Raw genomic sequence first — 14032 nt, forward strand, 5'->3', positions numbered from 1 at the left:
AATGAACCATAAAAAATCCTATTCAGTCCTGTGTAAACAGGGCAGTGAGAGTACACTGCTGACTCCACCCCCAATGTCTTGCACATCACTGACCATGTGCATACCAAGAGCCTACGCATGAGCAAATGCCCATACACATGCTTCCACATGATTGGAACTCCTGCATCACCTAGATGTGAAGAACAATTGACTAGAGCTAGAATCTGTAGGACATGGAAAATGTCAAGTGAGAAGGGATACCAGCACCACACCCATTTAAGCAATCTGGCAAATATAATGTTCTTAATAATATAGTTTCATTATCAATTATCTTAATTTGATGTTATGGTACTTTGAAGAGCTGGGTCTTTCATTCTTATACCTTAGATTACAAAATACAATTTGATAGTGTCAAATTTTGAACACTCTGGATGCATTTAGAAAGAGTGGCAGCAGGAAGAAGAATGAACAGATGGCCTTTACATCAGAACTGACGTATACTGGCACCCATATATATATATATTCAGCTGTGTGCTTGGTAATATGATGGCACAATATCAGCTAGTAGCTTTTTTAAAAAACTTGGAAGCAAAAAATAAATGCAATAGGCAAAAAATACATGGAGTTCAATTAAGTTTACTCTGTGAATAAGTATCAGCATATGATGGATTCCATTTTCAGAGGGTTTTTTGTGTGTACGGTAACTACCTCAGTGCACAGAAAACATGTGTATGTGTGCCTGCAGAAAATGCATTCATCTATTCCACAAAGGAAGGGAATGCAGGCATAAATTGGCTACTTCTAATGAAATGGAGAAGCTCTGAAGCTCATGCCTGAAACAGAGCACTAGACTAAAGGGGAAGGCCTTAAACCTTGTTTAGAAAACATATCTTCATGTAATCAATTTGTGAAGGATAGATTGGGATCTCACCTGCTACCCCTATCTCCCAGTATCCACACATTGATTGTGTTATCTGCACAGAGCCTATGGGTATACAAGCTGTTCATGCGTAGGCTTTGCCCACACAATCTGTATCTCCTCAACACACTTCTACAAGGCAACATCTGAATGGTCCACTAGATTGTACAGATTAAATTGAACTATATTGGTTTGGTAAGTCTCCTTTGTACTACGGGCTGGGCTGCGTGGTAGGTTGTTGTTTTTTATTCCGTTTGATTCTTATTATGAGTGTTCACACAGGTTTTTGTTCTCCATTATTCTAATGGCCAACACCAATATTTCTGAAAGATTTTCAATTGTGAAACTCAGGATATTGTAATTCCCAGGATAATTTTCCAAATTTATCTCATTTTTGATGGTGGTGGGAGGATTATGGAGGGGATGTAGCACTGGTGCATAAAATTGATAAATAATTAGAGTTATCATTCTTAGCTGCCTGTCTTCAAAAAAGGATATTGGATCACTGCTAACAAGGTAACTGGTTTATTTATTTTTAACCCAGTATGGTATTCTCACAAACAGCAGTGGAAACAGGACCTAGCAGCTGGAAGCTCTTTAAATAAAAATAAAATTACATATAAGCCTTTAAAGTATTTCTAAACCAAATAGTATTTCTATGCTGTTTCTTTAATAAAGTATTTCTAAACTTCCTACAATAAAGTTTTTCTTATTCAAAAAAAGCTTCTTATGAACAGCAGTTTCATATCCTTGAAAATAATAAGATGCAATTTCCCCCCACAATCACAGACAAGGGAACTATGGCAATGAATGCATCAATTTTGAAGCAGATAGGATAAGAAATTGGAAATAAGGAACGTAAGTCAGAAAAATAAACAAAAATGAGTCCTAATATGAACATGTGAACAACTTGAAAAAATAAAGACATATAATTAATGTCAAATGTGTTAATCTAGAATGCGGAATGGAAATGGGCCTATATTGGCCAATTCAACGATAATCAATAGATTTTTTTCCCCCAGGGAGGCAAGAATGAAAAAAAGGCAGCTAAGAGTTAAGATGGGTCCATCATAACAATCACTTCTGAGTATATATGCATAGGATTGTGCAGTGAATTCAGAATTGTGTGGTACTATGTTCAGTGTTAGGAGTTTGACACCCAATTTGTGCTGCAGCTGTTGTTGGTTTATTTTAGCCCATAAAAAGAAACTTCCCTAGAGAACTCATTTGTCCATTCCAAGTACCTGATGATCGATTAAAACAGGGGTAGCCAGTGTGTTGCCTTCTCGATATAGTTGAAGTAACTCCCAACCAGCTTAGCCAGTGGCTAGTTCTAATGGTAATTATAGTCCGATAACATGCACTGTGGTTAAACCACTGACCCTAGGGCTTGCTGATCAGAAGGTCGGCGGTTCGAATCCCTGTGACGGGGTGAGCTCCCGTTGCTTGGTCCCAGCTCCTGCCAACCTAGCAGTTCGAAAGCACGTCAAAATGCAAGTAGATAAATAGGAACCGCTACAGCGGGAAGGTAAACGGCGTTTCCATGTGCTGCTCTGGTTTGCCAGAAGTGGCTTTGTCATGCTGGCCACATGACCTGGAAGCTATACGCCGGCTCCCTCGGCCAATAATGCGAGATGAGCGCCGCAACCCCAGAGTCGGTCATGACTGGACCTAATGGTCAGGGGTCCCTTTACCCTTTACCTTTAACATTTGGAAGGAACCATGTTGGCTACCTTTGGATTAAAGCTTTATAACCTGCCATATGGAGGCCACTGAAAAGCTCTTAACTGTATCATATGGAAGATATAACATTGAAGAGGTTATTTCCATATGCAGTTGCCCATGAACTAGATGTATTACAGGACAACTGTTCCCTGCTATTTCTCTATGTCATATTAGTCTATGTATCATCTGGCACACGGAATCTGCACACATATGGAACCACCTGGAACACTGATACAGGCAAGTGTTTCTATGTGGCCTCCATATTTTTTGGAGGTGGGATAAATTTGCAATGAGGGCTTGAGTCCCCCCCAATCAGCAGCATAGCTGCCAAGTTTTCCCTTTTCTCGCGAGGAAGCCTATTCAGCATAATGGAAAATCCCTTTAAAAAAGGGATAACTTGGCAGCTATGATCAGCAGGGATCAGGGAGGGACATCCTGTTTCATTCATCTTTGCACCTATACTGTATTTATATTCTCTCTGTAATCTGTGTTTACATATTTACTTTACATCTCTCCATTTGTAGGTTAAAACAGCTTCTCTTCCTCCTTTTATTTCATTTATTCATCCATTATTTTTATTTTTTTGCTACTGTTGCAGCCACTCATCTCCATGTTTTGACCATGACAACAGCAGGTGAACTTATATATAATTTCATTTTTAATACTTGCCTTCCTTTTGCCTTCCTTCTTCTGCCATCCTTTTTGTTTATTCACTTCAGGATGCTCTGGTGCATTGATGCCATTCATTGCTTAGTATAGGAGAAAGATTTCTGTCTGTTGAATATGTTAACAGCCTACATTTTGAAGAGTACAAAGGAAATACATTGTCTCCCCGCAAGAAACCTCCAAAATCTTGTCATGTGCAATCCTTTTCTCCCACACTCCCTGCCTCACAAAAATATTGTAAGCAATTATTAATTGGATACCTAAAGTAACTGGGAAAAATTTAGAAGCAGTGCTTAGGCTTGCAATATTTTTACATGAACAAAATTCAGTCTACAATTAAAACTGTGCATTACAAATCGTTAGCTCTATTTCAGATTTGCTTCAATAAATTCAGATGCATAGTGTGTTGTAACTATATTGCAGATGCCTGGAGCCATCAAGTCTTGAGCTGAAATCCTTCGTGTAATTAAAAATGCATACATCATATTGAAGTTTAAGGGAAATTATCATGCCTAACTAAATGCAGATAAATGTAGGCAGTACCCTTTGTCCAGAGAAAATCTGTCCTTAGTTTCTCAAAGACCATTTTGAATTCTATTCGGTAGCCTTCATGCAAGGAGAAACATGCCCACTAACTTTAAGTAGGAGTTTGATTGGTCTCTTAGTTTTTTGCTGTCCCTCTAAAATGCAGCACAACTATTTTGCTGCATTATTATTATTTGCACACTTGATAAAAAAATGCTGAAGCAACCTGATCAAGCTGTTTTGTATCTAATATTCCTCACTGTGACTAACTGTCTGCTGCTATCTCCTTGTTTCCCTGCATCAAATGGTAATCACAATTTGAAGACCTCCTGTGTGAGGCTGTGGTGGATGTAGTCTATTGAGGTGCTGTTGTTTCCAACTGAGTGACGAGAAGCATGTCTCCCTGCCTGCTTAACCAACTAATTCAAATGTACCAGCATATCTGAATGTTTTGTGTGGAGCATGCTGTCTCTTTTTCATTAGTAAAAAGACTACAACCATAGTTTCATTTGCTCTGGTGTGACTATAGGACTCCCAGCCTGCTGGGGCTGGTAGAACAGAAGGCAGGTGTTACAGGCAATGGCAGCCAGCAGCCAGACCTAACTAAATCTAGTTTTCTCCCCATCCCTGTTGAGTTCTACAAAGGCAATGCTGAAACTAAGGAGGAGAAAGCTAACCACCAGGATCATCCTCTGGGCTGGTAGTATGTAAGAAGGAAGAATGAGAAGTGGGCTAAAAGCAGTGTCTAGCCTCTTCTGACCCCTAGCTGGATGCTATGCAAACATAAACATCCAATTCATATTTATCCATAGATGCCACAACCTTCCCGTTGCCTACTATGAGTACAGCTCTGCAAGTTTTTTGCTACCATATCTCCATGGACAGTCTTTCTGTTATGTCATGGGAGCATAAGGGGCCAACTGGATAAGCCGTGTGTGTGTGTAATGTGTACTATTATATTTGATATAGCTTGTTTTCTCATATGAGCAGAGGTTTACAGATGAAAGCAAGTTCTGTGCATTTGAAATGAAACCTCCCTGAAAATGTTTTGCTGTTTCCTGCTGTTTATATCATTTTTAGACGTAGGGTTGAGTTGTTGAAAATAATTATTTATCCCTCTATCTGAAAGTGATATTCCATGGCTTTATGGAAATTGGTTGCATATAATAAATTATTATGAATTATATTTATATTAGTGCATATAAAGTGTGACCTTGTAGAAATTATTCTGAAATGTTTATGGATCACTCCAAAGAGAATGTTTAGGGAGAACCAGAGAACCATAATGTCTGCAGTTTTCATTGCATCATCTGGCCTATGACACATACCCAGAATAATGTTTTACTGTTAGAAGGAAGAATAAATTTACATATTAAATCATTATGAAAACAAGTACATCAATTGTACCTTTTAATTAATAAAGAAAAAATCAACCCATAAGTGCCGTAGGAGGGAAATTGAAACTCAAGATTCAATGTTATCTAACTGAAACAGCCCAGAGAGAATGTATGTATATAGCATCCCGAATTACCGTATTTTTCCGTGTATTAGACTAGTCCCCCCTCCTAAAATATAGTGTCAAAAATATGGGGCTTCTCATATATGGGGCCATCTTCCCAAATTTCCTTAAATCTGAGACCCCCCAAATTGGGGGGGGGTTCTTATACATGGGGGCGTCTTATAGGCTGAAAAATACGGTATGTCATTATCCTGTTAAAACCAAGAAGCTCCGTCTCTTAAGAAATAGCACATTTGCACATTTAGACCAAAGGCGTACAAACAGTTTGTAGACTGTGGCAGAATCACCGCACTGAATTGCACTCTCTGGAAGTAGAGTTGCCAACTGTGTGTGTGTTTTTAAGAGATGTACCCAATAAGTGAAAATTTGGAAGGTGAAATAATTTCTGTTGCTGTAGCTGGAAGTTCCATAATGTCTCATCTCCTTTTCATGATGTTGAGGGGCAAGAACCCTGCTGGGAAAAAGTACTGGCAGCCTTAGATAGGTCAAAAAGGGAAGATGCAGGGTGCATGGCATGCTTCAGGAGGGCAAATTGTGTCTCCTAATTATCACCCATTAGCTTGGAGAGTTGTTATAACTGCATGTAGATCTCACTGGGGAAAGGTTCTGATTGTGAAGAGTGATGTATTGTATCTGATACACATTTACGGTATATAAGGCATTAAAGGATGCAATTTTGCTTAAAGGGACTGAGGATGGGAGAAAGCAGGAAACAAGGGGAAGCAACATTAGAGAAAACGGGGAAGGGAAAGTAGTGTTGGCATTTTCTAACCAATTTCAGCCCATTTTATGGCCACATTTCCTTAACCATTTGGTGGAGATCTTGCCAGCTGTTAAAGAATGCCAGCAATTTGCTTGGTTTCATTCATAGTTTTATGAAAACAAACCAAGGTCTTATAGGTCTTATGTACCCTCTGGTCCCACTTTGCCTGCTAGGAGTTCGAATATAGCCTGCAAGGCCATTTCCCCTGAATTGTGCCCACGACCCCATATCTAGCATCCTATGCAACTTCAGTGTGGGACAGGTAGAGACACCACTGCCAATGCACAACTCAAAGTGTGGATCTGATTGTGTATTGGCAAGGCAGGCTCCAGCTCTGCCCTCCATCAGCTGATGTGCCAGATAGGGTGTGCGAGTCATCTCCCTGCAGGGAACTTTCTCACATGGCCAGCTCCTGTAGAAAGCTGGCCTTGCCTCTACCACCTATCAGCTGAGAGGTGGTAAAGTGAAAACATCAGACTCTTCACAAGCTCTGCATGTTGGTATGGAGTCCCACAGTTTAGGGACTTCAAAGTGCTCAATCAGCTGGCATGGCATCATTGTGATGTCAAATGGACCCTGCCCACTGTCAAATTTGGCCCACAAGGCTAGGTTCAGATAAAGATCTGGCCTGCTGTCCTAGAATCTTTACTCTACAAATCTACAAAAATTGAAATGGACTTCTTATTTACAGTATCTGTTATGTAATCTCAGAGTATCCGAATACTATTTGTATTCTTATTTTACTAATCTTTTACTATGCTGCTGATGGACATATACAAACCAGCACAGCCAGTCATGACTGCAATTTTGTGGGCAGTTGCATAACGCAACCCGTTGAAATGAGATATTTACAGGCCGAGGAATACACATAATCATGTGTCTTTGCATTTCTATTAACTGTCATGAGTTTACATATATGAAATCTTCTTAGGTCTGATTTCTATTAATATTATTACTGAAAAGAGATACAGTAATAGTTACACCTACTTCATTGCAATTAATATGTAAAGCTGTGGATATAAGGTAGCACACAACACATAATTCTGGTTGACACAGGCCAGTAAGAATGGACATTTAGTAACGAACATTATGATTGACTTGCAAATCAGATTGCATTATTTCTCCCAATTTTCAGTTTCCTCGTGAGTTTTATGGTGGATGCTCGAGGTGGTGCTATGCGGGGTTGCAGACACAATGGACTTCGAATAATTATTCCACCCCGGAAGTGCACTGCTCCAACACGAGTTACCTGCCGGTTGGTCAAACGTCATAGACTGGCCACAATGCCTCCAATGGTGGAAGGAGAAGGTCTGGCTAGCCGTTTAATTGAAGTTGGGCCTTCTGGTGCTCAGTTTCTTGGGTAAGAATTTTTTAATTATCCAAGATAATTTTAAAAAAAACACACATGAAAAAGATGGTTTCTTTTTGTGATCTACTCTGGGGTGGCTCAGCACTTCAGTGCTCGAAGTGAAAATGTTGTATCTGATTTATTTTATGCTGATGGGCTCTGCAGTGAAAAGCGCAACACTGTTAGGCCAGCAATAATTCAACTAGCTTGTTTTGCCCCCCCCCCCCTTATTTAAAGCACCAGTAGCTACAACTCAAGGTTTAGTGTGCTTCCTGGAATAAGTCTGTTTAATCCACGCTGGGCTTTTAAAGCAGAAATCGTTTCGTGATTGTAGTCAATTAATTACATATTCGCTTTTAAGGGTAAAATGAAAATAGCACAAATGTTGCAAATGTAAATATAACACCTATTGAAAGATGCAAGAAAAGCTAAAGCTGCTTTCAAGGGGGACTTGTGTTCTCTCAGAGGATATTTTCTCAGTAATTGGGACTGCCTGGGAAGCACAAACCTATGATTTTTCTGGGGCTGCATTTTATTCCTTCTACTGCAGTACCTTACAGAAAGATCAGACGTGCTGCACTTGTTTTAGCAATTTTCTGCTGAAACCAGCAGTTTTCAACACTTTTATTTTATCAGCAATTTCCCTTACCAATGGTGGCATCCAAAAATGGATGATCAAAGGAAACCCCCCTCTGCTTAGAGCGAATGGCTTCAGCTGAAAACGGATAAAAGGATGAAGATGTCAAAGGAACAGCGTAAATCCAGTGTGAAGCAAATTTAAAGCCCTGTAGTTCCTAGACTTTCGTTTAGTTCTGGAGAATGGGGTTTGGGGAAAGAATGGGATGTATCTCTAGAATGCAGCATAGGAGGAAAAACCATCAACCATTTAACTCATTATTTTGTTGTTGCTGTGTTTCAATAGAGGAACTAGAAGATTCCTAAGCCTGAAACGATGGGTAGATGCACATCTGTGATAAAGCGGTCGCTTTTAGGGTTTACGAAAGCGCCCTTCAATACTAGAAAATTATTTAAAGAAAAGCATCAAACCCAAACTAAGGAAAGCCTTTGCTGTCGCATTTTGTATTTTCAGTTCTTCTCTTCCTCTATCTACCTGTTTCTCCTCCTTCCAATACACTCACAGTAAACTCAACAACTTTTGGTTCCCCCACCCCACCCTTTCAGCCTAGTGGGGAATGTCTATGGAAACTCACATGTACTAAGAGTTTACATACCATTTCTCAAGGGCATGTCTTACACCGCTGGCACTTTCCTGAGTGGCGTCCTGGCAGTGAAATCAAAGTCACTGAACACTTCCTGCCAAGCCAAGCCTCACGTTAATTCATTTGCTCATAAGTCCCGAAGACTGGATCTTGCTCCCATTAATATTAGAAGCAAAGGCTAGCATACCACTGAACCTACTGAGGACAAGATAAGGTTGCAAAATTCTGGGGAGCTCTTTTTATGAATTATCAGGATCAGTGGGGCATACCTAAACAAATCAAGGCAGAAACCTGTTCAGTGTACAGCCTAATTCCACTCTTGAGCAGACAGTGCACTGGGGTTCTGGAAAACAAAATACATAAAGCTTATTTATTTTCTTTCTTTCACTGCTGCTTTGGATGTACTCAGTAAACTTCACCTGCCTACGGCTCCTCCCCCACTTAATGAGGGAGAAAGTTTGGTCAGCCGAATCCTTCAGCTGGGGCCTCCAGGGACCAAATTTCTTGGGTAGGAGAGACTTAAAACAAATTGATGGATGCTGGCCTTCCCATTCTTCTCCTTCTGCAATATTATTTTTATGTCATTGTGCCCATGACATTGTCCCTTTCTATGATTTTAAATTCTGTATTTACCTAACCTTTAGTGGACCATTTTCCAGCCCTTGTGGTATGTGGTTTTTGTTTTGGTGATATGTTTGTACCTTTTCTTAAAGTTCCTTGAACTCCACTTATGATTTAGCATGAGAACTTCCTAGCTGTGAAATGTAACAGTTGTTATAGCTGTTGTGTGCTTGACGTCTGTCGCAAAGCAACCTGGACTGGAACTGTAGGAATCTACTGTACAATATTTTGCCTCTATTGTCACCAACACAACGGTGATATGTTATATATTGGATATAACATAGAACTTAGCATGATTATATACAAGATGGCCTATGTAATTCAGTTGTTATTGTGAGACTATTGATACACAAATGTATTTATAGTTTTTGCAAAAATGGGAAACACAAGTTATGATGAAACATATATATACAATATGGGCACAATGAGCAGAAATTTGATTTTGCGCTTGTAGGTTAATATAGAATAATCATTTGGGCATTTTCACTATAAATTATGAGTCTGGAAAATGTCAACTGAAACAAAGAACCAATATAAAATCAATGCATATTGATGACAGATGTGGCCTGTTTCTTAAATAGATTTGTATTCTCCTATAAGTCATATTTTTTATTTAATGTGGCCATATATGTATATACATAGATAACAGTAGATTCTGCATGATAAATGTGATTGCACAGGATTCCACACATCAAAACAAGTTTCAAATGTGTGGGCTTTATTCATTTCAGATTATAATTCTACAGCCCCAATGCCAGCCCCTGCTGCTTTGGCAAGTACCATAGATGCTGTGTGGTTTTTATATATAAAAAAGTGGGAGTACATTGCTCACTGGTCCTAACAACAAGCTATATAATTCCAAAGTGGTTCTAGTATGCTTTTTTCAGGATCGTATCCAGGAATGGCAAAGAAGCCGGCAGTATTCCAGGTCACTTTGTAACAGACTGAGAAAACTTGTATTGATTTGCTGCCCATTTGGCACAATCCTTTAACGTGCTGTGTTGCTGTAATAGGCCTGTGATTGTCGAGATTCCTCACTTTGCGGCTCTACGTGGTAAAGAAAGGGAGCTGGTGATCCTGCGCAGTGAGAATGGAGACAACTGGAAGGAGCATTTCTGTGAATTTACAGAGGATGAGCTGAATGAAATCCTAAATGGGATGGATGAAGGTACACAGTGTGCTAAGAAAGGAGAAAGGTCTGAAAGCCATAGAAAGGAAATGATAATGAGCTTAAAAAATATAATAAAAACATTATTCTGCAACCACAAATAGATTACTGCATGCATTTGCTATGCATATTTGCTATATGTAGTTTCTGTGCAGCTAACTCTCCACTGAGCTGACATGTACAATGCCATGTGGCCAATGAATATTTGTGTGCAAGACCATTCAGTCTATTAATGTGGCATATGATGGAACAAGTAGAAAAAGATAAATAGAACATCAAGAGACTTGTGGCGTTTGCCTTCTTTCTGTGTCAGAACAGTTTAAAATGACTCATGGGTAAGACGAACACATTTACCAGCAATTTTGTGAATTCTCACTAATATTTCCCCATTCTTGTAAATTTGTGGTCAAATCTCCCTGCACTAAGTGAAAGATCTATTGGGTATCCAAGTGACATGAAGTTTTTGACGATACAGATTTGTTATTCTGGACAAAACTACAAAAATCTGAAGAAACCCTTTAATGGCAATCCTAACACATTGTGTGGTCTTCTGCCAACCACATTTACATTCAATAGTAGGGCCATAGTGGAAAATAAGAATGATTAACGTAGTCTGAATGTAGAGTTCACAAATCTTTCTGTAGCCATGGAGACATCTAAACTCTAGAAAATTAGAGAAGTGGATGTTATTTTGTGTTGAAAACTGGCCATTAGGAGTAGCATGAAGTAACTCTTGAATTTTATAGCTTTGAGGGTTTGCTTTGGCTGGTCAATGTACGATTTGAAAAGTCAGTTAATATACTACACATTTTTTAATGTAATAAGATCTGCCAGTAGTTTTCTGACTATGGCTACGATGCTGCAACCATTACTTAAGAACAATCTCAAATTGTATCTACAGAAAGGAGGCATTCATATACACACACACACACACACACACACACACACACACACACAGTGGTACCTCTACTTACAAATTTAATGTGTTCCGAACGCACATTTGTAAGTCGAAAAAATGTGTAAGTCGGATCCCATAGGAATGCATTGGGAGAAATAATTCGTAAGTCGAAGCAACCCCATCTAAAAAATCGTAAGTAGAAAAAATCCTATCTAAACCGCATCCAAGATGGCAGACGGAGCTCCATTCGTAAGTAGAAACATTCGTAAGTAGAGTTATTCGTAAGTAGAGGTACCACTGTATATATGTACATGTTTACGGTAGGAAATAATTTCGGTTTAACTATGGTCTCTTTTCACTTAGTCCTTGACACACCAGAGGAGCTGGAGAAGAAACGTATTTGTCGTATCATCACTCGGGACTTCCCACAGTACTTTGCAGTGGTGTCCCGGGTCAAACAAGACAGTAACCTCATTGGACCCGAGGGCGGTGTGCTAAGCAGTACAGTAGTACCTCAAGTACAGGCTGTCTTTCCAGAAGGAGCACTAACCAAGCGAATTCGTGTTGGTCTTCAGGTAAGAGAAATGAGGACAAGACTTTACATTATCTAACTGGCAGCATTTCTGTTGATGAGAGGAGTTTCTTCATTCCATTTTTAATTATTCCTCTGGGTTCTCTTTCCTGTATGTCACTCCCCCTGAATTCCAGTAGCTAGAAGAATTAATAAAGCTAATTCTGGACCTCTGGTTCCTTCCTACAGTTGATCAGAACAGACATGCATGTTGGTAAAACTTCACACACAAAAAAAACCACATTGATGCGATCACACATATGATTGCTTTTAGATCATTTTTGCAGATGTGCACACTGACTGGTATCCATTTGGCAGTGTCTTACTATGCTTGCACACTATTCTGTACAAAATTTGGAAATAAGCAACAGCAATGGATAATTACTAAAGCATTGGCTCCCATTTGAGAAGTCACAGTAGGTAATTCAGAATTTCAGAAACAACTCTCATTTCTCCGCTGGTTATCTTTGCACAAACAATTCCTGCCTTTATAAACCAGGATATGCACATACACAATGAATCTGCAACAGTTCCTTTGCACCCACCTTCACTTGAGCAGGGAAACCAGCCCAGAAGTCACTGTTAACAATTGCTTCTTGTTATGACATAACTGAGGTACTGCTTAATGGCTTCCAAATAAACTAGGAGATGGAGCCATGTTTAAAGTAAGCTTTTGAATACTGGTTTATTTGGAAGCTGCTAAGCATAGTTCTTGCTTCACACATACCAAGAAGCAATAGTTAACTGAAGTTTCCAGCTATGTATTCCCACTTATGCTAAAGGAGAAGAGAAGCAGGAGTGAAGGAATTGAGCTGGGTGCATGGAGCTGGCTGGAATCGTATCTATTTTATTCAGAGAAAATAATAATAGAAGCTACTGAACTGTTTCATTGCAAATATTATTTTATCTAAAAGACTGCCACAGTAAATTAAATATATTTTGAGTTTAAAGGAGATGAGTTAAAGTTGTGAGTTCACTAACTATGACTCTGTCCGTCCACATTCAGCAAGTAATTTAACTTCCATTTCCTCCAATTAACCTCTTTTCACAACTGATTAGACTTCCATATTTCTGGTCTAATTTACAAATAAATTTGAAGTGGTAGACTTTGTGAACTTGCACTGAATGCTTTGAAGTTATGATGAAAGGACTGATTAGTTAAATGTTCATAAAGCACTTTATGATTCCCAGACGAATTATGTAAAAATATAGAGCTGTGTCCAATTTGTCACTCATCTGCTTGCTAGAGAATGGTGACCTCATCCCATCTCTGAATAGGCTTGGAGATTTTTCAGAGAATTCTCAGAAGGAGCTTGGGTTTCCCCAGGAGCTCTGTGGCAATCTTTCTAAGGACATAGAAGGCTTGGTAATCTATGATTCCCAGGGATATTTGCACTGGGAGCAGCCTGTTGGTATGAATGAATGAATGAATTCTTTTGGTAATTCTTTAGCGCTAATAGCAATTGTCTGTTTTGGTTGGAGTTGAAGTCTCTCTGAAGGAACAGGTGTGCAAGGTACATCTTGAGCCATCTCTGTCACTGGAGGTCCAAAATCTCTTCAGAAAGTCTTCACTTGAATCCATAGTTCCAACAGACAGCCTTCCACAATTCCTGCAGTCTCCTACCACAACCCACACAGCAGGCTGTAGCCCTTTTATACACAAAGATACTTGGTAAATCTCCCCAGTAACACAGATAAGAGAATCTCAAGATGCCTGCAGGTGCATTGAGTCATCTCTGCTGGCTCAAAGAGTATTAACCCACTAATTGCATTCCTTAACAAGGCTATAATAGCCTTACCAAAGTGGTCCATGCATTGATAACCTTAAGACTTGATTACTGTAACATGCTCTATGTGGGGCTACCCCTGTATCTGGTCCAAAAACTGACGCTAGTACAGAATGCAGGAGCAGGCTACTGGCAGCATGCTGACAGCACTAGCCAATTTGCCATCAGGTGAGGTTCAAGGTCCCTAGTGCTAATTCACAAAGCCTTAAGCAACTTGGATTGCAAGTACTTTAAGGACCATAATGTGCCATGTCAATCACTGAAATCCTTTGATCACTCTTTGTGTTTCCCCATCCCCCTGAGGTTTGGTTGGCCTTTGGAGG

The 14032-nt window shown here is 39.5% G+C and overlaps 1 protein-coding gene across 50 annotated transcripts in view; it reads left to right on the forward strand.

The window, feature by feature from the left end:
* The window catches only part of ANK2 (ankyrin 2), a 310153-nt gene that overhangs the window by 258290 nt on the left and 37831 nt on the right, over positions 1-14032 (forward strand). For 17 of the 50 annotated variants that reach the window (XM_060278521.1, XM_060278531.1, XM_060278530.1 and 14 more), the window contains 6 exons: positions 1373-1414; positions 3222-3257; positions 7232-7456; positions 9074-9172; positions 10299-10453; positions 11715-11926. In XM_060278521.1, coding sequence (XP_060134504.1) covers positions 1373-1414; positions 3222-3257; positions 7232-7456; positions 9074-9172; positions 10299-10453; positions 11715-11926 — 769 coding nt within the window. The remainder of the gene's footprint in view (positions 1-1372; positions 1415-3221; positions 3258-7231; positions 7457-9073; positions 9173-10298; positions 10454-11714; positions 11927-14032) is intronic. The other 33 variants (XM_060278548.1, XM_060278537.1, XM_060278545.1 and 30 more) reach the window with 6 other exon arrangements.

This window comes from Zootoca vivipara, chromosome 9 (assembly GCF_963506605.1).
Source record: "Zootoca vivipara chromosome 9, rZooViv1.1, whole genome shotgun sequence".
In the NCBI taxonomy this organism is placed as follows: Eukaryota; Metazoa; Chordata; class Lepidosauria; order Squamata; family Lacertidae; genus Zootoca; species Zootoca vivipara.